Source organism: Propithecus coquereli, unplaced genomic scaffold (assembly GCF_000956105.1).
Source record: "Propithecus coquereli isolate 6110/MARCELLA unplaced genomic scaffold, Pcoq_1.0 Scaffold28, whole genome shotgun sequence".
Taxonomy (NCBI): domain Eukaryota; kingdom Metazoa; phylum Chordata; class Mammalia; order Primates; family Indriidae; genus Propithecus; species Propithecus coquereli.
Window position 1 is genome coordinate 13,428,981 of NW_012148396.1, and position 23,647 is coordinate 13,452,627.

At 40.6% G+C, this 23,647-nt stretch overlaps 1 protein-coding gene across 1 annotated transcript in view; it reads left to right on the plus strand.

Annotated features, from left to right (window-relative positions):
* LOC105813330 (E3 ubiquitin-protein ligase HERC2) overlaps positions 1-23,647 on the plus strand; it is a 193,360-nt gene that overhangs the window by 7,104 nt on the left and 162,609 nt on the right. Inside the window, exons 3-4 of the mRNA XM_012647969.1 lie at positions 9,020-9,134; positions 21,627-21,764. Of these exons, the coding sequence (XP_012503423.1) occupies positions 9,020-9,134; positions 21,627-21,764 (253 nt within the window). The remainder of the gene's footprint in view (positions 1-9,019; positions 9,135-21,626; positions 21,765-23,647) is intronic.

Sequence of the window (23,647 nt, forward strand, 5' to 3'; positions counted from 1 at the left end):
TCTACTAAAAATAGAAAGAAATTGGCTGGACAACTAAAAATATATAAAAAAAAATTATCCGGACATGGTGGCGCATGCTGTAGTCCTATCTGCTCAGGAGGCTGAAGCAGTAGGATTGCCTGAGCCCAGGAGTTTGAGGTTGCTGTGAGCTAGGCCGATGCCACGGCATTCTAGCCCGGACAACAGAGCAAGACTCTGTCTCAAAACAAACAAACAAACAAAATAATAATAATATTAGTTATCAGGGAAAGGAAATGAGTTTACCATCAGACTTTGATGACAATTGTAGAACATTGAGTAACATATTTAAGGAACCCAGGAAAAGAAGATGTGAGTCAAGGATTTTATGTTCCAGCAAAATTGACTTTTCAGGTAAAAAAACAAATTTATCAGTGAGCAATAACTCAGGGAATATTGTTCCCATGAACCCTTCCTGAGGAATTTAGTAGAGAAAGATCTTTAGACAATTGAATGTAGATCAACATAGGAGTGGTGGTGGGCATTAAACTGCAGTTATGGGCAGGGCATAATGGCTCATGCCTTTAATCCCAGCACTTTGGGAGGCCGAGGTAAGGTTCACTTGAGGCCGGGAGTTTGAGACCAGCCTGGGCAACATAGCGAGACCCCGTCTCTACAGAAAAAAAATTAGCTGGGTGTGGTGGCATGTGCCAATAGTCCCAGCTACTTGGGAGGTTGAGGCAGGAGGATCTCTTGAAGCCAGGAGTTTGAGGCTGCAGTGAGCTATGATCATGTCACTGCACTCTAGCCAGTGTGACAGAGCAAGACCCTGTCTCTAAAAACAAAACAAGCTGGGCATGGTGGCTCACACCTGTAATCCTAGCACTCTGGGAGGCTGAGGCTGGAGGAGCTCAGGGGTTCGAGACCAACCTGAGCAAGAGTGAGACCCTATCTCTGCTAAAAATAGAAAAATTAGCTGGGTGTGGTGACTCTTGCCTGTAGTCCCAGCTACTTGGGAAGTTGAGGCAGGGCTTGAGCCCAGGAGTTGGAGGTTGCAGTGAGCTAGGCTGATGCCACGGCACTCGAGCCTGGGACACAGAGTGAGACTCTGTCTCAAAAACAAAAAAAACTTAGAATTATGCATAAAACCTAGACTACATGAGTGTTAAAAGGGAAAGAGCATAGGTTATAGTAGCTATATTCTTAGACATTGTAGATAATGGTGTAACTGTTCTGCAGTGTCTATTAATCTCACGCATTGAAGTTTTCACTTTAAGGTTCCACTTGAGTCTTTTTTATATCTTGTTTTATTCCGTATAACATCCATGTTCTCCTATTTGTGAGCATAGGGAACATATCTATAATAGAGCTTTTAATGTTCTTATCTGCTAATTCCATCATCTCTATCACTTCTGGATGTTTTTATTGGTTGATTCTATCATTTCTATTGATTCATTTCTCTTGTTATGAGGGCGTTTGCATGCCTGCTAATTTTTGATTGAATGCTGGACATTATAGATATTATGCTGTTCTGTGCTAGATTTTGTTTTGTTTCCTTAAAGATAACATTCCTTTTATTCTGCCATGCAGGTAAGTTACTTCGGATACATTCGTTCTTTTCAAAGCTTAATCCTAATTTTGTTAGGGCTGATGTACACAGCCTTTACTTTTGGGCTAATTTATCCACACTACTAAAACAATACTCTTCTTAGGTCTCTACCTCCTTGGTGTGTTGGGAGATCTTTCCATTCTGGTTTTTGGAAATGCAAGCTTCCCATACTGTGTAAATCATGGGGATTCTACCTACTCCTTTCTGGTGCTTCTTTGCCTAGGCTTGGGTAGTTTTCTCAGCATAGGCCATGATCAGTACTTAGCTAAAGGTTCAAGGGATGCCCCCTCCTCGTCTGCAGAGCTTGCTCTCTCCCGTTGGCTGATCTGGGCTCCATTTGGGTTCCCGCTTCCTGTGCTGCAGCCTGGAAGCTGCTTCTGGGCAGTGTTTCTCTTCCCTCAGGGGTCGCAGTTCTGGGCTGTCTGTTGTCCAGTGTTTGAAAACAGCTGTTTGATAGCTTCTGTCTAGTTTTCTAGTTGATTACAAGAGGGAGGTAATTTCTAAAGAATGAATCCTTTACAGACGGAGGAAGCACAGGCCTTCCTAATCGGTTTTTAATCTAATTCATTGAGTTTTTAATTTTAACTATTGTATTTTTCGGTTCTAGAATTTTCATGTTTTTTTTTTTAAATCAACTTTATTGAGGTATTCTTATATTTATTAAATACATCCATTTAAAATATTTAGTTTGAAGTGCTTTGACAGTTTGTTTAACTGACACTTTAGGTAATTTTTATATGGTTTCCGTTCTTTGTTGAAATTGTCAATATGATCTTTTAATTGCTTGAACATATTAAGTGTAGTTACTTTAAAAGTGTGTTTACAAACCTTGTGTGACTTATTAAATTCCTCAACTGCTCTCTCTTTCCTTCTTTGTTGACTCACGCCTGTGCTGTCCTTCCGCTTCCAGTTTCTTCCGTTATGTCACATGACAGGCTTGGGTCATGGCTTCCCGCCTGCCTGCTAAGGAGCCAGTGACACAGCCTGGAAGATGTGGGGAGAGTGGGTGCTAGTTCCCCAGGGTGTGAACATTCACTGCTTGGCAAGGACAGATAAGGGAACTGGGTGTTTTAATTTCCTCCTTTTTTCTTTCCTCCTTGGACTGTTCTTTGATGTGTTTTCTTCTTGCAAACTTTCTGGAAAGGTCCCATATGCCTAGTGAATGTGCCTGTTGAACAGTCACATTTGCAGCTCACTGAGAAGAGGTAGCTGGTGCACTAACACAGGGGTCGGCAAACTTTTTCTGTAAAATGCCAGGTACTAAATATGTTTGTGGGCCATGTGTAGTCTTTTATAACTACTCACCTTGGCTGTTGGCATGCAAAAGCCACCACAAAATGAGTGAATGTGGCTGTGTTCAAGTAAAACTTTGTGGATACTGGAATTTGAATGTCATAATTTCCTGTGTCAGAATATTATTCTTTTGATTATTTTTCAATCATTGAAAAATGTAAAACCATTTTAGCTGACCCTTGCAGTAACACCTCACATACTTTCATGTGTCCCCTTGTCCCACTTCCCCCTTTTCCTTACCCCACTGCCTGAGCTGGCGTCTGCTGAGTAAAGTGGCAGCACTTCAGTTTCTTCCTTAGGCTCTTGGTCTTAGTACAAAGTCTGTGTCTGTATTTCTGTTTTCAGAATCTGTTCTTAGTGTTTTCAATTAAAAAATTTTTTTTATTTTTCAGTCATGTGGTCTTGTCTCTTTTCCATCATTATTTTTGTTTGTGTTCCAGATACCGTATATGAAATATTGCACTGATTAATTCGAACTCTGGGTAATGATATCTTCCTCCAGAGAGGGTATTCTAGGCTAGAAGTACTAGCAATCCAGTTGGGAGTTGAGAGGATTCATAGCTGGGCTTGTTCCCTGTGAAGGTCAGTCTACTTCTAACCCACTGTACTCCTGGTGTGTGGCCCTTCGAGGTTCCACTCAGAACACCAGGAAAAAAGCCATATACCTTTACTTTAGTCATATGCAAATATTTGAACAGATTACATTTCAGGCAAATTTTAAAGATACGGAAAACAGACATTTCCTAACCTGTAAGTTCATCAAAAGGCCATTTATTCATTTGTCATATTATTCTATTTCGGATTACGTTGCCTAACTCTACAGTTGTGAGGTAGTCATTTGAATAAATGCCTTGGGTCTGCTTGCCCAGTACTCTTTAGTGTTAAGGTGTTGGTGGGACCTGTGTGGGGGGCTTGATGGCTCCCCCAGGCCACCTTGCTGCAGGTGCAAGTGCAGTTGTGGTGTTGGTGGGAAGAGAACAAGCCTGAGTGAGGGCTCTTCCCAGATCCCACCCCTGACAGCCTTAGTGTTCTGTGGTTTTTGGTCAAGTAACTGAAGCTCTGAGCTCCAGTTTACTGACTTACATAGACTGGCCCGTACTTCCCCTCTTGCTGGGTTCTTTTGATGATGAAAGTGCCTTTACTTGCTATGACACTTCAGAGGTGTGAGGTAATGTGAGAGAAAGTTGGAAAGGGTCCTAAGCCCAACTAAATTAGCAGCACCTGGGATCTATACCAAAAAGTCAAAGAAAATTGAAAAACCTATTATTATTGTCCACTGGGAACTTTTATGGAAGTCAGCTACTAATGAAGACAAGCTAATTCGAGATAGTAGTCCAAATACTCTCAGTTTACAAATTGAAGTGATTTTATTCCTTTGCAGTCCATGTTCTCATCAGTTCTGTGGCTGTTTTCCAGTTGTTCCCAGGCTGCTTCCCCCTCAGGATCCTATGCTTCCCTCCGTGTCCCCCTGGAGTGCTCTCCTCCCGGGCTTCATTCTGTCTGCCCTGGTCTGGCTCTTGCAAACCCTCCTCCAGTGAAGCTTGCTTTATTTCCTTAGCAATGTTCCTGTGTCCTCTGAATCCTTTAAGATGTCTGAGCTCTTGTCCTCTGAACGGTGCTTACTTGAACCCACAGCTTGTTTCCATCTTTGGAACATCAGTTCCTAGGAGGCTCCTGTAGTGTGTGTCCCTCCAGTCTCCACCTTCCAGAAAGGAATTCCTTATCACCCACATGCTTCTGCCCACATCCTCTTCCCTCCAACACTACCCAGGTGATGGAAGAATAGGCCGTAATAATTGTTCTTGTTTCCATGTAAAAGGAGCTTCCTCCTTGGCTTAGTTTTTTTAATGGCTCCTCTAAATACCAATGTTTCTCAACCTAGGCTATACTCTAGAGCATTGATGTGCAGAGCCCAGCCAGTCTGGGGCAATCTCTGAGTGTAGTTGGGGCTGAGGACAATGATCTTCCCTCTCTCTTTGGGTGTTGGCATCACCTCCTGGCCATCACCTCCAGTCCATTTGCAGACCACACCCAGATTTGAGTCTCTTAGCCCTGAACACTCTGCTAAGGTCTGGATTTATATTTACTGCGGGTGAGTGGGATGGGGAGGTGCTCCATGTTTATGTTCAGTAGTTAGTGCACACCTGTGGTTAAAACTGATCTAATTCTCATTCCTCTTCTGTTCCCTGCTTCCTTTTGTCCCCTTTCACATTCGATCCAACCCATTTGATCTGAAATAGTCTTAAATAATCCACTTTCCCTGTCTTGGACTACTCTCATCCCTTGTTTCTGGACTCTTGATAATGTTGTCCTAATTCATTTTTTCTGTTTTTACTTCTGTCCTCCTTTGTCTCCATCTGTTGCATTGATACTGAATTGTTACTTTAAGGCACATGTCAAATGACCTATTCCCTCAAGTACCTAGAGATGGTATGTAACTCCTGGAGCTCGGTACACCTGGGGCTGAGGTCAGCCTGTGTGCACTGTAGGGGACTGAACTGCACCTCTGTAGCAGGTCTTAGCTCCCCTCCTCTTAATCAAAGAGCAGATGAACTAAGCCTTTCCACTCCCTTGTTAAGCCTCAGGGCCCCGAATGCACACAGCTCAGTTTTTAAGAAGGAGTTTACCTCTCCCCCTGTTTGCCGGTACTTTTGCCAAGAGTCCTATGTTTTGATTCCAAGTATGTTTATGGGAGTTGTCTTGTTAGTGATGTGACAGGTGAAATAGGAGTGCTGAGGGAAAGCTGTTGCTTCTACAAAAACTTAAGTAGGATGCTTAGTTTTCCATTGCTGTGAAACAAGTCACTAACCACAAATTTACAACTTAAAACAACGTACTTTTACACTCTTACAGTTTCTGTGAGTCAGGAGTCTGGCCGGGGCTTAGCTCAGTCCTCTGCTTTGGGTATCACAGGCTGCAGTCAAGGCGTTGGCCAAGCCACTCTCTTATCTGAAGCTCGGTCCTGTTGGCAGAATTGAGTTCATTGCAGTTCATTGTGAGACTAAAGCCCTGTACTCTTAAAGGCTGCCCCTCTCCGTAGACAATTCACAACCTGATTGCTTGCTTCTTCAAGACCCACGGGAGAGCATCTCTTCAGAATGGCCCAGTCCCTCTTTACAGGGCTTTCACCTGATTCAGCAGGCCCCCAGAATATAATCTTCCTTTTTTTTTTCCAAAAGACTATCTCGCTGTGTTGTCCAGGCTGAACTTGAACTCTTGAGCTCAAGCAATCCTCCCGCCTCAGCCTCTCTAGTAGCTGGGACTACAGACACATGTCACCACGCCCACCTTAATCTTCCTTTTAATTAACTAGAAAGCAACTGACTTGGGACCTTAATTACATGTGCAGAATCCTTTCACCTTTGTCATAGAACAAACGAAACCTCATCACAGGTGTGACATCCTGTTCTATCTATAGGTCCTCTCCATACTCAGGGAGATGTGTGTATATACCCGGGGGCCAGAGTCTTGTTGGGGAGCATCATCTTAGGGTTTTGCCTACTATAAATAATTTGGATAAAAGTGAAATGCTAAAAGTTTACTTGCACAGATAGGTGGAATAAAACTGTAAGCAATTGGAGAAAAAGTCTTTTTCTTTTTTATTTGTTTGTTTGAGACAGAGTCTCGCTCTGTTGCCTGGGCTAGAGTGCTGTGGTGTCAGCCTAGCTCACAGCAACCTCAAACTCCTGGGCTTGAGTGATCCTCCTGCCTCGGCCCCCGAGTAGCTGGGACTACAGGCGTGCGCCACCATGCCCGGCTAAATTTTTCTATATATTTTTAGTTGCCTGGCTAATTTCTTTCTATTTTTAGTAGAGATGGAAGTCTCGCTCTTGCTGAGGCTGGTCTCGCACTCCCGACCTCAAACGATCCTCCCTCCTCAGCCTCCCAGAGTGTTAGGATTACAGGTGTGAGCCACCACACCTGGCTTGGAGAAAAAGTCTTAAAGGTCTAGAAATCTGTTCTGAGATTGCTTAGAAAGCGTCCTTCAATTCTTGCTCCATTTTAAAGAAACTCACAGTGGATAGCAGATGCTTCACAAGGGTGGTGCCTGCTGGAATGGTGACAAGGAATGAGCTAGTAGACTTATGCACAAAGACAAGACTCTGGTTTTCCATTAAAAGATGGTCAAATAGGCCGGGCGCAGTGGCTCACGCCTGTAATCCTAGCACTCTGGGAGGCTGAGGAGGGAGGATCATTTGAGCTCGGGAGTTCGAGACCAGTCTGAGCAAGAGTGAGACCCCATCTCTACTAAAAATAGAAGGAAATTAGCCAGACAACTAAAAATATATAGAAAAAGTTAGCCGGGCATGGTGGCACACACCTGTAGTCCCACCTACTTGGGAGGCTGAGGCAGGAGGATCGCTTGAGCCCAGGAGTTTGAAGTTTCTGTGAGCTAGGCTGACACCACAGCACTCTAGCCCAGGTAACAGAGTGAGACTCTGTTTCCAAAAAAAAAAAAAAAGAAAGAAAAGAAAAAAAAGATGGTCAAGCAGATATGTCTCTTTTAATTTAAAATGTGTTTTGTGTCACAGAAGAGGGCTTTTGTTGCATTTGCAATTTTCAGAAGGGCTACCTTACCTGGGTTTTTGAAACTCTCCTTTCCCTGCTCTGTGCTTGCTGCTAGCTCTGGGAAAACTTTTCTGACTCACAAATGCTGACATGAAGGGCGTTTTTGTTTTTTCTTTAAACATTACGATAGACTCATGTTTTTATTTAGTTTTATAGTCCATTTAGCTATGTATTTTGATACTCAAAATTGTTCTGAATTTGGTCAGGAGTCCCCATCAGTCTTTGAGCAATTTTTTTTTTAAGAAACAAGATATTCATGGCTCACCTTGTCTTACCTGGCCCTTTTTCCCCCAAGAGCCCTGGCTTCTTTTAGTGGGAAATGCTGCTTAGAGACCAGTATCTGGCTACTTGCTGTCAGAGTGCCATTGATTCTAGGTCCTATCCAGAGACAGAGCAAGCAAATACATTCAAAAATAAAGTTCAGGCCGGGCGTGGTGGCTCACGCCTGTAATCCTAGCTCTCTGGGAGGCCGAGGCAGGCAGATTGTTTGAGCTCAGGAGTTCGAAACCAGCCTGAGCAAGAGCGAGACCCTGTCTCTACTAAAAATAGAAAGAAATTAATTGGACAACTAAAAATATATAGAAAAATAAAATTAGCCGGGCATGGTGGCGCATGCCTGTAGTCTCAGCTACTCGGGAGGCTCAGGCAGGAGGATCGCTTGAGCCCAGGAGTTTGAGGTTGCTGTGAGCTAGGATGGCGCCACGGCACTCTAGCCCGGGCAACACCGTAAGACTCTGTCTCAAAAAAAAAAAAAAAAAATAAAGTTCATAGTGAGATTTCCAATTCAAATTGTTTTTAAAAATTTCTTTGATTTTTATCTTTTACACTTAAAACCTTAGTTTCCAGTAATGTTAACATTGTTTTATTATATAGCATACATGAAATAGTTTTAAAATAATAATATCAATATTAGGATTATCAATAAGACCAATGAATGAAGTTTAAGATTTTTTTCCCTTAGAGTACATTCCACTATTGATGTATAGTTCAAAAATCCCTTGAAATTGAAGTTTTTTTTTTTTTTGGAAACGGGGTTTTTCTGTGTTGCCCAGGCCATGCTCAAACTCCTGGGCTCAAGTCATTCTCCTGCCTCAGCCTCCTGAGTAGTTGGGAAATACATTTCTTTTTATATACATGGATTAATTTGCTTGTTACCAGTTGTAGGTTTTACTTTTTTATGAATTGATTTTAATTTCTGAAGATGAAAGTATTTATATGTTTTAAAAGTAAAGATCTATAAAGTATACTCACAATCTTGCCTTCACTGGTCCCTGCTACCTTCACCATGTCCCCTCCCCGTCTCCCCACAGGTAATCATTGTTAATTGCTTTTGGTTTATCTTTTCAGATTGCACACATGCACATGTATGTCTCCTTTTTCTTGTATCTCACGCAAAAGTTAGCATATGTATAGTGTTACGCACTGTGCCTATTTCACTTAACTACAGTTGGATAATTTTCATTAAATTTATTATTGAATAAATCATTGATTTATTACTGAATGGTTGAATAAATGAGGGTAAATGAGATGTTTTTCCCTTGGACTGTGAGTATGAGCACTCTGTAAGTTTATCTTGTTTATCATTGGCAGCTTGCATTCACAAGAGATGGGCTCTGTGGTCTGTGGAATGAAATGGTTAAAGATGGAGAAATTGTATATACTGGGACAGAATTAACCCAGAATGGAGAACTCCCTCCTAGAAAAGGTAAGGGCCTTTAATTAGTATTTTTTCATTTTGTAAAGACCATTATAAATTGTATTTTATAGAAAGTTTTTAATGTGCTATAGGAACAGGAGCTTTTGAACATAACTCTTTGAAGTTTTGTTTTTCACTTTGATGATTGTTGTCTAAAATGATAGTTAATATTATAAACTATGTGGATTTTATTGTTTTATGTGAATTGAAGGCATTTTTTGTAAAATCACCTAGCAATACTTGTGGTGTTCTTTCCTAGTGTTTAGTTTGTGGCTTAGGGAACTGGGTGATATTTCTTTCTTTAAGTTTTGAACAGGTCTTGCCTTGGCTTACTATAAATATTGATTATTACAAGATTGAGTGAAAATAATTATTCCTAAAATTTTTCCTGTATGATTCTCCTTTGGGAGTGTGTAAAACACTTTTTAGAATCCTTTGGCCCACAAAGAAATGGCAATGAGCAATCTTATTTAGGTCTATGGTTATGAAAACTCAATAAGACTCTATCATTTGGTTGTTTTTGACTTTGGTTGTGTATCAGAATCACCACTGAGGCGTTACAAAGAAATAGATGCCTGTACCCACCCCAAACTTGGTGGCTCTGCAGAGCCTGAGTTGAGACCCATTGCTGAAGTTTGTTGCTCCTCCTACTTAAAAATTATCAAGATGGATTAAGCTACTTGAGAAAGTATTTCTTTGTCTCTTTGCGGAATGAATTAACATAGTGTCCACTTGAAAATAAATGGGACAAAGTATTAGTATATCTTTTCAGTTACAACATCTAGCAGTTATCCCTGTTTTTTCTGATATTTGTTTGAAAATTTCTGCACACATACAGAATAACTGAATCGGTAGACAGGGAGCCGCTGTACACCCACTCCGGTACTGCCACCAGCCTTTGGCCCCCCTCGTTTATCACAAACGCCTGACTCCACGTCCTTCCGTCTGTCCATCCATGCATGTGTCTCACCCAGCTCTCTTTGGTGTTTCGTGCATGTCATTAACTCGGGTTTAGTTTTTTCACGTAAAATTTATGTATGATGCAATGCATATATTTTAAGTTTACCATCCCGTAGGTGTTGAGAAAGGGAACCTGTGTAACCTAAACCTTTAATATTACTCTCTTGTGCCCTTTCTGGGTCTGTGGCTGCCCCCACTGTCCAGAGACAATCGCTGGTCTGATCTTTCTCCACCACTGATTAGTTTTGATTGTTCTAGAACTTCATGTGAATGGAATCATGCAGTCATGTGTGCTCTTTTATGTCTGGCTTCTTTCAGTCTGCATAATGCTTTTGATTTTCTTTTTTTTTGTGTGTATCAGTAGTTCATTCTGTATATTTTAAAAAGTTTTATACTTCCTTTTAGCCCTCCAGTATATTAAATTAAAACAATATTTCCCAAAGTGTTTTCCATGAAACAATAGCTCTAAAAGATGCTCTAAGAAAAGCTAATTACATAGAAAAATCCAAAGTATATTTTTTATTCATTACATTTGATGACTTTTTTGTCTTTTGTTCTTTTAAAAATCATGTGGTTAACAAAGCAAAGCATAATTGTTCTTTATGTAGATCCCAACTGAATGGGATTTTGGGGGACATTTTTTGGCATTAAGTAAAAGTTTCTATTTTTAGTGTGCATGTGTGCTTTTTATTATTAGAAAATATTTACAGATTTATATATATCAAATTCAATTTTTAAGATATGTATATTTTGATGTTAGTTGTAGCTAACTGTGAGAAAAATACAGATTAGAGTAAATGTTCCTGAAATCCACAGTTTTCATTTCTTTGAAGTTTTCTTTTAGTTTGATTACTTTCTTTCACATTCAAGCACTGTTGTGTGGGTTTGTAACTGTCGTCAAGGTGGATTTCTTCATAGTTTGTTTCTCAGAAATAGCGGCTTCTAATAATTTGCACTTTCCCCTGGGATAAGCTATCCTTACTTTGATTTGCAATCACATTTAGAATCTCCTGGGCCTACTGGTAAGGAAAGAAAACTCCCTCCCAGGTAGTAAGCTTTTGTGTCCCCCTTTGGGGTCAGGTACCACGATGACCAGCCCCAGGCTGGGATGGATTATAGTCTTTTACTTTTTCAAGTTAACATTTCTTATTAACAGCCAGAATCTGCTCCCCTGCTTCTGCCCTCAGCAGCCCTTCAGGATATTGCTGCCCACCCTGGCCTTCCCTTTTCTCAGATATGCCATAATTTGCAGTGTGCTTGGGCAGTTTGTGTTCTGTAAACTTGGAACCCTGCAGTGGTGAAAAGGAGAGTAGACAAACATGGAAGCTAATGTGCATGCTGTCTTTCAGCTGGTGGTGCTAATTATTCTTGGTTGTTTTCATGGCCTCCAGTGACTTCATCCTGCATTTTGTTGTAAGGTGTTCTAATTTATGCTCCTGAGAATAAAACTGGAGGTGTACTTAGCGATGCTTCTTGTCTGCTTCCTAGAGACTATTGAAGAAGCTTTTCATCCTGAAGAAGAGATTATATGACCAGTGTTCCAGTGTACTGAGTTTAAAATTAAGAATTTTGGGTTGGGTGCTGTGGCTCATGCCTGTAATCCTAACACTTTGGGAGGCTGAAGAGGGAGGATTGCTTGAGGACAGGACTTCAGGACCAGCTTGGGGAACATAGGCGACTCTGTCACTATAGAAAATAAAAAAATTAATAGGCCTGGTGGCATGTGCCTGTGGTTCCAGCTACTCGGGAGGGAGGCTGAGGCAGGAGGATTGCTTGAGCTCAGGAGTTTGAGGCTGCAGTGAGCTATAATGATACCACTGTACTCTGACCTGGGTGTGATGGCTTGTCTAAGAAAAAAAAAAAATTGTTTTTGCTTTCTTTTTTTATTTGTAAAATTTTTAGCATGCAAACTTTCTATAAAGGGCTACATAATAAATATTTTGGGCTTTGTGGACCATATGGTCTCACTCATAACCATGGGACCCTGTTACAGTTGTAGTGCCAAAGTAGCTTCAGACAATATTAAACCAAGGGCATAGCTATATGCCAATAAAACTTTATTTATGGACACCAAAATGTGAAGTTCACATAATGTTTACAAGTCATGAAATATTATTTTTCTTCTGATTATTTTTCAGTCATTTAAAAATGTAAAATCCTTTCTTTGCTTTTGGCCAGTCTGCGGGCTGGATTTGGCCCCTGGGCTATGTGTAGGGCAGAGTCTGACATTTAGAGCCAACACTTGAGTTGTCACCTGAGTCCGTGTTCTTGGCCAGGACCTACTCTGTGAGCCGCAGTTTCTACCTTGGTAAGCTGGAGATGACAAAGACCTGCCTCCTTGCAAGGCCATTTGTAAAGATGTGAAAGGATAATGTACAGTTGTTGGGCCAGAGGCTTTGCCTAGCACATGTTAGCTTATTTTTACTTTCCATTAGCTGCCTGCTTTTTTTTTTCCTACTGATGTCCTACCTGTTTGTGTATGGTTATGAGTTAAATGTATTTCATTTCTCAAACTTCTGAATTCTACTTTGTTCTCACACTTCCCATGTCATTAAATTGAAATAAGAGGCTAAATGAGACTTATTTAAGCTGTGTTTAGTTTCTCAGATCAGGATAAATGCTCATCTGCTGCAGAACAGGACCCTGCTCTTGCTTCACTTAGCATGCATTTCCCAGTCCCTTCCTGGATGCAGGCCATGCCCCACTCTAGCCCTTGAGACCATGATCCCTGCTCTGACATGATTCCTCTAGACTGTCTTCCAGCTGTCCTCCCTGAACCTGCATTCTTCTCTTTCCAAAGGCCAATTCGTATTGATTAGTTAGATGTGGGCGATAGGTTTTTTTCTAAAGTGTCTTTAGAGTCATAGACATTACTTTTTTACTTTTGTATTAAAGTGCTCTGAGTGTGCTGGAAGTTATAATAAATATATATTTGTTGATTTTCATTGAAACTCTACTGTAATTTTAATGAGAACCATTTAAAATTTTTTTATTAAAAAAATTGTCATATAGTAAACTTTTTTCCTTTCTGGTGACCAGTTTAATAAATTTTAACACACGTATAGATTCACGTAACCTCCACCATAATCAGGTTTGTAAACAGTTTCATCACCTAAAAAAACTCCCTTGTGCTTCTCCTTTGAATCACACATTCCCTGACTCTAACGCCTGCCAAACACTCATCTGTTCTCTCTCTAAACTGTTTTGTTTTTGAAAATGCCATATAAGTGGAATCATACATTATGTAACATTTCGAATCTGGCTTCATTTACTCACAAATTATATCTTTTAGATTCATCCATGTTATTTTGTGTATTAGTAATTCTTTTTATTGCTGAATAGTATTCCATCATTTGAGTGTACTACAGTGTTTATCCATTCACCTATTGAAGGCCATTGGTTGTTTCTATTTTTTGGCAATTACAATAATCCTGCTATGAAGATTCCTGTACAGGTTTTACATGGATATAGTTTCCATTTTCCTAGGATAAATACCTAGTAGTGTGATTGCTTGGTCACATGATAAGCGTATGTTTCACTTTATAGGAAATTGTCAAATTATTTTCCAAAGTGGCTGTATTATTTTGCATTCCCACCAGTAATGTATGGCAGTTTTGGTTCTTTATCTTTGCCAGCACTCGGTGTTATCAGTATGTTTTATTTTTGTCATTCTAATAAATCTGCAGTGGGATCTTATTGTGGTTTTAGTTTGCATTTCCTTAATGGCTAATGATGTTGAATCTCTTTTCATGTTCTTGTTTGCCATCCTTGTATCCTCTGTGGTGACATTTCTGTTTAAATCTTTTGCATAGAAAATGCTGTATCATGGAACTAGTTAAATAGCCAAAGAGAAGTTAGTTAAAGCTCTGTTCTGTGTATAACCCTAGGGGATTCCTGTGCTAGGGTCATGGGGTTGGCTGAACACATGATACCTGGTGCTGGGCAGATGAAAGCAGCTTATTAGTCATATATACTCACAGCCTGGGGGGGTAGAGGGCGCCAAATGCCACCGAGTCTTATAGGGGCTGCACTTGGGAGCAGAGTGTACCACCAGGGGCCATAGAGGCAAACTGTGTAGTAACAGGAGGGTGAGGTGACCCTGGCTTCTATGGGAAGATGTGATTGGCTCATTTGGATAACTCTGTGGCCTAGCAGAGACCTGAAGCCCACTACTCAGGGTTGAGCAGGACTGTGCCTGGTCCCTGTGATAAGGAGGGTTGTTTGGCATCAGAACCTTATCCATGGGAGCAGAGTGGGTAGGAGAACTTGTGGCTAGACTTGAGGCCCAACTTGAGGCCCTCTTTTTTTTTTTTTTTTTTTTTGAGACATTGTCTTGCTCTATTGCCCGGGCTAGAGTGCCATAGCTTCAGCCTAGCTCACAGCAACCTGAAATGCTTGGGCTCAAGCGATCCTCCTGCCTCAGCCTCCCAAGTAGCTGGGACTACAGGTACTCACCACCACACCTGGCTAATTTTTTGTTTCTATTTTTAGTTGCCCAGCTAATTTTTTCTATTTTTAGTAGAGATGGGGGTCTTGCTCTTGTTCAGTCTGGTCTCGAACTCCTGACCTCAAGTGATCCTCCCTGCTTGGCCTCCCAGAGTGCTGGGATTACAGGTGTGAACCACTGCACCCAGCCAAGGCCCTCTTGATTTTACTAGGCAGCATAATAATATTAAGCCTTAATTTCAGGCCGCACACCATATTCTCCTTTCTTTCTTTCTCTGGCACTTTTAAAGATTTTTTTGTCTTTAGTTTTTAGCAGTTTGGTTATGATGTATCTGGGCATGGCTTTCTTTGGGTTTACCTTGTTTGAGGTTTGCCCAGATTTTTCAGGTTTATATCTTTTACCACACTTAGGAAGTTTTCAGCTAGTAGTTCTTCAAATATTTTTTTTCAGCATCGTACTTTTTCTCTCTTCTTTTGTTACTTTTTCCCAGTGCTCTGAGACTGTTTTCATTTTCAGTCTCTTTTCTCTCTGTTGTTTGGTTCTTCAAGCTCACTGGCTCCTTTCTCTGTCATCTCCATTCTGTTATCGAGTCTAGCCAGTCATAATTTTAAGATTTTTGTTACTGTATTTTTCTGTTCTAAAATTTCCATTTGGTTCTTCTTTATATATCTTTTGTATCTTTGCTGTGACTTTCTCTTTTCCCATTTTTTTCAAGAATGTTTACATTTGACTGAATAATTTTATAATAGGTAGCTTAAAATCTTTGTCAGAAAATGTCAGCATCTATCATTTCACCCTTATCTGTCGATTGTCTTTTCCCATGCAAGTTGAGGTTGTCTGATTCTTCCTATATTGTTGTATTGTTTCCTGGTTATTTTAATTATTATGTTCTGAGACTGGACCTTGTTTGACTCCTATAGCAGCAATCGACCTGGTTATATTTAGGTCACAGGCTGTAGCCCTACGTCTGTGGGCTGTGGTCCTGATGCCAGCTCTGTTTTCTCGTCCCCAGAGTGTGAGTTGGCTCTACCCAGGTATGCACTAAGTGTGGGGCTGGGCAGAGGGCCATCTGCTAGCTCAGCCCTCAGCTTCTTTGGTATGCTGGTTAGGATCACATCTAAGTATGTCCAGACTGAGGGAAGCCCAGTAGCTGATAAACAACTTGATGGGGTCAGTTTCTGGAATTCTTCCTTGTTAGCTGTCTCCCTGGTTTTGGTCCTCCGGTTCCTTGGGCCTTCTGGTTTTGGTCCTCTGGCCAGAAATCACCTTTTTGATCAGTTTGCTGTATCTGGGCCTAAGTGGTGGGAGCACAGAGGAAGAGAAAACCGGCAACGAAGGACTCAGCTCACCAACTGGAGAAGACAATTCCCTTCTGAATTTCAGCCCCTGAAGATTCCTTGGCCTCCGCTGCCTCCCACCATGTGGATTTTATGGGGCCTGGAGCAAGGGGACAGAGAAAAGAAAAGGAAAGCATAAGGCAGATTTCCACACGGGGTCTCACTGTGTTGCTCAGACTGGTCTCGAATTCCTGGCCTCGAGGGATCCTCCTGCTTGGGCCTCCCAAAGTGCTGGAATTACAAGCATGAGCCGATGTGCCTGGCCCAGCACTATATTTTCCGTTGTACCCATGGTTCATTGGACTGCTGCATGGTTTCTGTCCCCTACCTCTTCTTAATAATGAACTGCCTGCACAGGTGCCTCCTGGGCCTGGGCAAGAGCTGAGCGGGGAAGTAGACCCTGAGGGGACTGGGGGACTTTCCCTGTAACTCATTTGCTCTTCAGGGTCTGCCCCCTTGTAGCAGTGCCAGAAGATATGTGCCTCTAGCCCCATGTTTCTACCATATATGGCATTACTTAGTTATCGAACAGATCACTGAGTGCGAACAGATCACTGAGTGCTGTTACCTGGCACATGTTGTTCTAGGCACTTGGGATATATCAGAAAACAAAACCAGATGAAAAAGCTAAAAAAAATGCTGTCTTAGAGTTTATATTCTGGCTCTCTAATATTTGCCAGTTTGGTGAGTGTAAGGTAATATTTCATCGTTTTATGTTTTTCTAAACATGACTTCGAGTATTTCTTCATAGCATTAGCCATTTGGGTTCCTCGCTAGTGATTTCCCTGCTTTTCTATTAGATGTTTGATATTTTTCTGATAGAACATAGGAGTTTCTTGAATGTTAGTCTCTTGTCGGTTTTAGGTATTGTGATAATATACACTTGGTCTCTTTCCCTGGTTTGTGACACAGGGCTCCTGAAATGCTCATAATTTCCTGAACGTTAGGGTGATAGGAACATCTTTTGTTATATTCGATTGTAATCCCCTGCCTAACACAAAGGATTCTAAAACCCTTGGAATCCCCAAAGTGATGATTGGTGGCTGGAGTCCCTTTATGGCTTCATGGTGGGGGGTGGTCACCTGAAAGACTAAGGCATGGTTAAGAGGGGACATCTAGCCCCGCCCCAGACCTCAGGGGATGAGAGAGGGGCTGGAAGCTGAGCCAATCATCAATGACTAATGATTAAATCAATCATGCCCACATAATGAAGTTTCCATAAAAACCCTAAATGATGGGTTTTGGGAACCTCCAGATTGGTGAGTGCTTGCACATGCTGGAATGGTGGCACACCCCAACTCCACAGGGACAGAAGCACCTGTGCTTGGGACCCCTCCAAACCTTGTCCATGGAGCCCTTCATCTGGCTATTTATTTGTATCCTTTATAATATTCTTTATAATAAACTGATAATAGTAAGCAAAGTGTTTCCCTGAGTCAGCCATTATAGCAAATTATATTAGAACTTGAGGAACCTGAGGAGGGAGTTGTGGGAACCTCCCATTTGTAGCCAAGTCAGACAGAAGCTGTGGGTTACCTGGGGACCTACTACAGAGGCACCTCAGAGATATTGTGGGCTCAGTTCCAGACCACTGCAGTAAAGCAAATATCACAAAAAAGCAAGTATCCCAATAAAGCGAGTCATATAAATTTTTTGGTTTCCTGGTGCATATAAAAGTTATGTTTACATTATACTGTAGTCTCTTAAGTGTACAATAGCATTATGTCTAAAAAACAATGTACATACCTTAATTAAATACTTTACTGCTAAAAAATGCTAACAATCATCTGAGCCCTCACGGAGTTGTCACTTTTTTGCTGGTGTGGAGGCTAGGCTTGAGGTTGATGGCTGATGAGTGATCAGGGTGGCGGTTCCTGAAGGTTGGGGTGGCTGTGGCAGTTGCTTAAAAATAAGACATGTCGACCCAAATAAATGAGTTGAGGCATCAATCTCAATCAGTGTAGGTTTATTAAGCCAAGATTTTGAGGATGTGCCTGGGAAAAATACGAACTGCAGACAAGCTGTGACTGTTTATCTGAAGGGGAAGTTAGAACCTTCAGCATTTTAAAAAGACATTCAGAGAAGGAAAAAGACAGCGGGGAGGAGGAGTTGATGAGATAATGTTTACATTCGTGTGAGGTTCAAGAAATCTACATTCTACATAAAATAAGGAGTGAAGGAAGTATCAATTATAAAGATGTCCCTGGGTAGGTGGAATAATGTCTGATTCTGTCTTGTCTTCAGTTCTGGTACTTGTAAGATAAACTTGTAATTCATTGCTAGTGTGGAATCCAACAGGCTTTAGTTTTAGGTGCTAAATATAGTTATAATTTGTATGTCCTTGCTTATAGGAAGTTAGCAAGGAATTTCCTTAATGAAAGATCTGTGGGGCCAGTTCTTCACAGGGGCCTGAGGCTTTTACCTTCTCTTTTGCATAAGGAGTTGAGGGGGTGGCCCTGAGACTTTGATTTTCTTTTCACAGACAACAGTGAAGTCTACTCTTCTTTTCATAATGCAGAAGTTGTCTCTTCCACAGTGATGGACTCATTACATGAAAGATTTCTCTGTAGCATGTGATGCTTTTTGATAGTATTTTACCCACAGTAGAACTTCTTTCAAAATTGTAGGCAGTCCTCTCAAACCCTGCCACTGCTTTCCCAACTAAGTTTATGGAATATTCTAAATCCTTTGTTGTCATTTCAACAGTTTTCACAGCATCTTCACCAAGTGTAGATTTCATCTCAAGAAACCACTTTTTGCTGATCCATAAAAAGAAACAACTCTTAATTCATTTGAGTTTTATTATGAGATTGTAGCAATTCAGACACATCTTCAGGCTCCATTCCTAATTCTAGTTCTCCACCACATCTACAGTTACTTCCTCCGCTGAAGTCTTGAACCCCTCAAAGTCATCCATAGGCATCAACTTCTTCCATACTTTTTTTTTTTTTTTTGAGACAGAGTCTCACTCTGTTGCCTGGGCTAGAGTGCTGTGGCGTCAGTCTAGCTCACAGCAACCTCAAACTTCTGGGCTCAAGCGATCCTACTGCCTCAGCCTCCCTAGTAGCTGGGACTACAGGCATGCGCCACCATGCCCAGCTAATTTTTTCTATATATTTTTAATTGTCCAGATAATTTCTTTCTATTTTTTAGTAGAGACGGGGTCTCGCTTTTGCTCAGGCTGGTCTCAAACTCCTGAGCTCAAACGATCTGCCTACCTTGGCCTCCCAGAGTGCTAGGATTACAGGCGTGAGCCACCGTGCCTGGCCTATACTCTTTAATATTGATATTTTGAGATCCTCCCGTGAATCATGAATGCTGTCAGTGACACCTAGAATGGTGAATCTTTTACAGAAGGTTTTCAATTTAATTTGCCCAGATCTATTAGGGGAATCACTATGGCAGCTTATAGCCTTATGAAATATATTTCTTAAACAATAAGACTTGAAAATCAAAATGACTCCTTGATCCATGGGCTACAGAATGGATGTTGTGTTAGCAGGCATGAAAACAACATTAATCTCCTTGTACATTTCCGTCAGAGCTCTTGGGTGATGGTGACCAAGAGCACATTGTTAATGAACAGTAATATTTCGAAAGAAATCTTTTTTTCTGAGTAGTAGGTCTCAAGAGTGGGATTAAAATATTTGGTAAACCATGCTGTAAAGAGATGTGCTGTCATTTAGGCTTTGTTCTATTTACAGAGCACAGGCAGAGTAGATTTAGCATTATTCTCAAGGGCTCTAGGATTTTTGGAATAGTAAAGGAGCATTGGTTTCAATTTCAAGTTACCAGCTACACTAGCCCCTAACAGGAGAGTCAGCCTGTCCTTTGTAGCTTTGAAGCCAGGCATTGAGTCCTCTCTAGCTATGAAAGTCCTAGATGGCATCTTTTCCCAGTAGAAGTCTGTTTCATCTACATTGAAAATCTTGTTTTGTGTAGTCACCTTCAATTTTAATGATCTTAGATCTTCTGGATAACTTGCTGCAGCTTCTATATCAGTACTTACTGCTTCTCCTTGTACTTTTATGTTACAGAGATAGCTTCTTTTCTTAAACCTTTTAAGCCAATCTCTGCTTACTTTAAACTTTCCTCCTACAGCTTTCTCACCTCTCTGAGCCTTTACGGAATTGACTTGCTCCATATCAGCAGTAAGGCTGTTTTGATTTCTTATCATTCATGTGTTCACTGGAGTAGCACTTTTAATTTCCTTCAAGAACTTTTCTTTTGCATTCAGTACTTGGCTAACTGTTTGGTGTAGGAGGCCGAGCTTTCAGCCTATCAGCCTTTCGACATGCCTTCCTCACTAAGCTTAATCATTTCTAGCTTTTGAGCAATATATGACTCTTCCTTTCACTTGGACACTTAGAGGCCACTTAAGCATTATTAATTGGCCTAATTTCAATGTTGTTGTGTCTTAGGTAATAGGGAGGCCCAAGGAGAGGGGGAGAGATGGGGAAATGGCCAGTTGGTGGAGTAGTCAGAACACACACAACATTTATTGATTAAGTTCGCTGTATTCTATGGGCATGGTTCATGGTGCTCCAAAACAATTCCCGTAGTAACATCAAAGATCACCGATCACAGATTACCATAACAGATATAATAATAATAATAATAATAAAAAAGTTTGACGTGTTGCGAGAATTACCAAAATGTGACACAGAGACACAAAATAAACACCTGTGTGATTATTTCACTGTGAAATCAGCATCAATGGGTAAATGAGGCTGATAGACTTGCTCGACACAAGGTTGCCACAAACCTTGAATATGTAAAAACCGCAGTCATCTGCGGAGTGCGGATGTGTTTAGAGTAGGGACAGTCTTGTGGGACTGAGCCCTTAACCTGTGGGGTCTGAGCTGATTCTAGGTGGTTAGTGTCAGAATTGAATTGAATTGTTGGACACATAGTTGTTGTCTCAGAGAACTGGAGAATTGCTTGGTGTGAAAATCCATACATTTGGTGTCACAAGTGTTGTGAGTAGAGGAATAGTTTCCTTAGAGATTTTTAGATACTCCTTATTGTTTATAATCTGAATGGGATGTAATTTCTTTCACGGATTTAGATATATATTTCTAATTATGTCATTTAGGCAGTTATTTACTAATGATAGGATGTGTTTATACTTCAAGTTTAAGGTTGGTTCTTTCCTTTTCACTTGCTATGTAAGGAGTTTTATGGCTGTTGTTCTTGACTGAAACTTTAAATTGTTAATGGCCTAAAGTCATTGTTGTTAACTTTTCCTTTCTGTCAATGCCCCTGAATTATACTCTGTCAGTGGTAATGGCCCTGTGTAGCAATGTTCTCAGTTGGCAGTGGAGTAGGTCATTGCATACAGTTAAACAATGATTTTTGAATCTTACCCCCATTCCATGTCCTCCCCTTTCCTGTGGACATACAAGCAATTGAGCTTCACTGGATAAAAGCAATTAGTGTGAAATTCAAGTGGGTAAATATCAAAGACCAAATTTCTCAGTTGTGAAATCTAGTAGGAGGAAATGGAAGACTCATCCTTTAAAGAATTTGAGTGATGATATATTGGTTTCTTTATTAAAAGGGTCAGTGACTACTAAATAAATCACACTGGATCTCTTATAGTTATGATTCATATCTTATATTTTTAAAATCAAACCTTCAGTTACTGATGTGCATTGTAATTTTTCATTTCTGGGGGAGGACATTTGCAAAGAGACTGACAAGTGGCTATTGCATTTTGAAAAGTAATTACAGATTTAAAAATTTTTAATTCTCCAGATGATGGTGTTGATGCTCAAAGTGGATCAAAGAAAGAAGATCTGAATGACAAAGAGAAAAAGGATGAAGAAGATGCTCCTGCACCTGCTTACAGGGCCAAATCAATTCTGGAGAGCTGGGTATGGGGCAAGCAGCCAGGTAATCTTCTGAGTTTTGATGCTTTGGAAAGCTTGATCTGACACTCCCACTCCTTTTCTAAATACCTTAGATGGACTTTTTTTTTTTGTCATCAAATTTTCTAAAACTTAATTTTAAATTTTTTACATTGTGGTAAAATACATGTAACATAAAACTTATCATTTTAATAATTTTAAAGTGTGCAGTTCAGTGTCTTTACATACATTCACATTGTTGCCCAGCCACCACCACCATCCATCTCTAGAACTTTTCCCATTTTCTCTCTCTTATTTAGAGACAGAGTCTTGCTTTGTCACTCAGGCTGGAATGCAGTGGCATTATTATAGCTCATTGCAACCGCGAGCTCCTGCGCTCAAGTGATCCTCCTGTGTCAGCCTCCTGAGTAGCTGGGACTACAGGTGTGAGCCACTGCACCTGGCTCATTTTCTCTAACTGAAACTCTGTATCCACTAAATAGTAACTCCCCTCCTACCCCCAAGCAACCACCATTCTACTTTTGTCTTTATGAATTTGACTACTCAAGTTACCTCATGTAAGTGGAACCATACAGTGTTTGTCCTTTTGTGACTGGCTTATTTCTCTTAGCATGTCTTCAGGGTGGTAACATATGTCAGGATTCCTTTCCTTTTTAAGGCTGAATAATAGTGCAATGTATTTTTTTATAAACACACACACACACACACACACACACACACACACCCACACCACATTTTGTTTATCCATTCATTAGATGATGGGCACTTGGGTTGTTTCCACCTTTGGCTATTGTGAATAATGCTGCTATGAACATGGGTTTATAAGTGTCTGAGTTCCTGCCTCCCCCTCCCCCCCACCCTCAGACAGGGTTTTGCTTTGTCATCTAGTCTGGAGTGCAGTGGTGTAATCATAGTTCCCTGCAACCTTGAACTCTTGGGCTCAAGCAGTCCTCCTGCGTCTGCTTCCCAGTTAGCTGGGACTATAGGCATGCGCCACCAAGCCCAGCTAATTTTTTTTTTTGTGGATATGAGGTCTTGCCGTGTTGACCAGGCTGGTCTTGAACTCCTAGCTTCAAGGGATCCTCCTGCCTCAGCCTCCCAAAGTGTGGGGATTACAGGTGTGAGCTACTACTCCTGACCTTGATTCCCTGTTTTTAATTTTTTTGGGTGTGTGTATGTGTGTGTGTGTGTGTGTGTGTGTGTATATCTAGGAGTAGAATTGCTGGATAATATGGTAATTCTATGTTTAACTTTTCGAAGAACTGTCAAACTGTTTTCCACAGTGGCTGTACCATTTTACATTTTTCCAGCAGTGTGCAAGGGTTGCATTTTCTCTGTGCCCTCAATGACACTTATTTTCCTTTTTCTTTTTTGATAATAGTCCGGCTAATGGGTGTGAAGTGGTACAATATCTCATTGTTTTGACTTGTATTTCCCTAATGATTAGTAATTTTGAGCATCTTTTCATGTGCTTATTGGCCATTTGTATATATTCTTTGGAGAAATGTCTATTTAAATCTTTTGCCTGTTTTTGAATTAGATTGGGTTTTTTGTTTTTATTTTTGTTTTTGAGTTGTAGGAGTTCTTTATTGTGGATAGACTTTTATAATTATCTATTTCTTTTATCCAAGCAAATAAAACTCAGTATTTTTATTCTTTGCTTCTTACTTTATCTTGTAATTTAGTTTTTTAAACGCCTGATGTATTTTTCTAATTTTTAAAATATACATGGAATAAGTGAATATTTTCTTGTAAAGATTCATAAAGTGGAAATTCCTCTTGACTGCCCACCCCAATTTGAAGTTTTCTCCTGAGAGTTAGCTGCTATTACCAGTTTGGTATGCATTTCAGACTTTTTTTCTTTGCATGGACATACATTTAAATTTGTGTGTATACATATATATATAC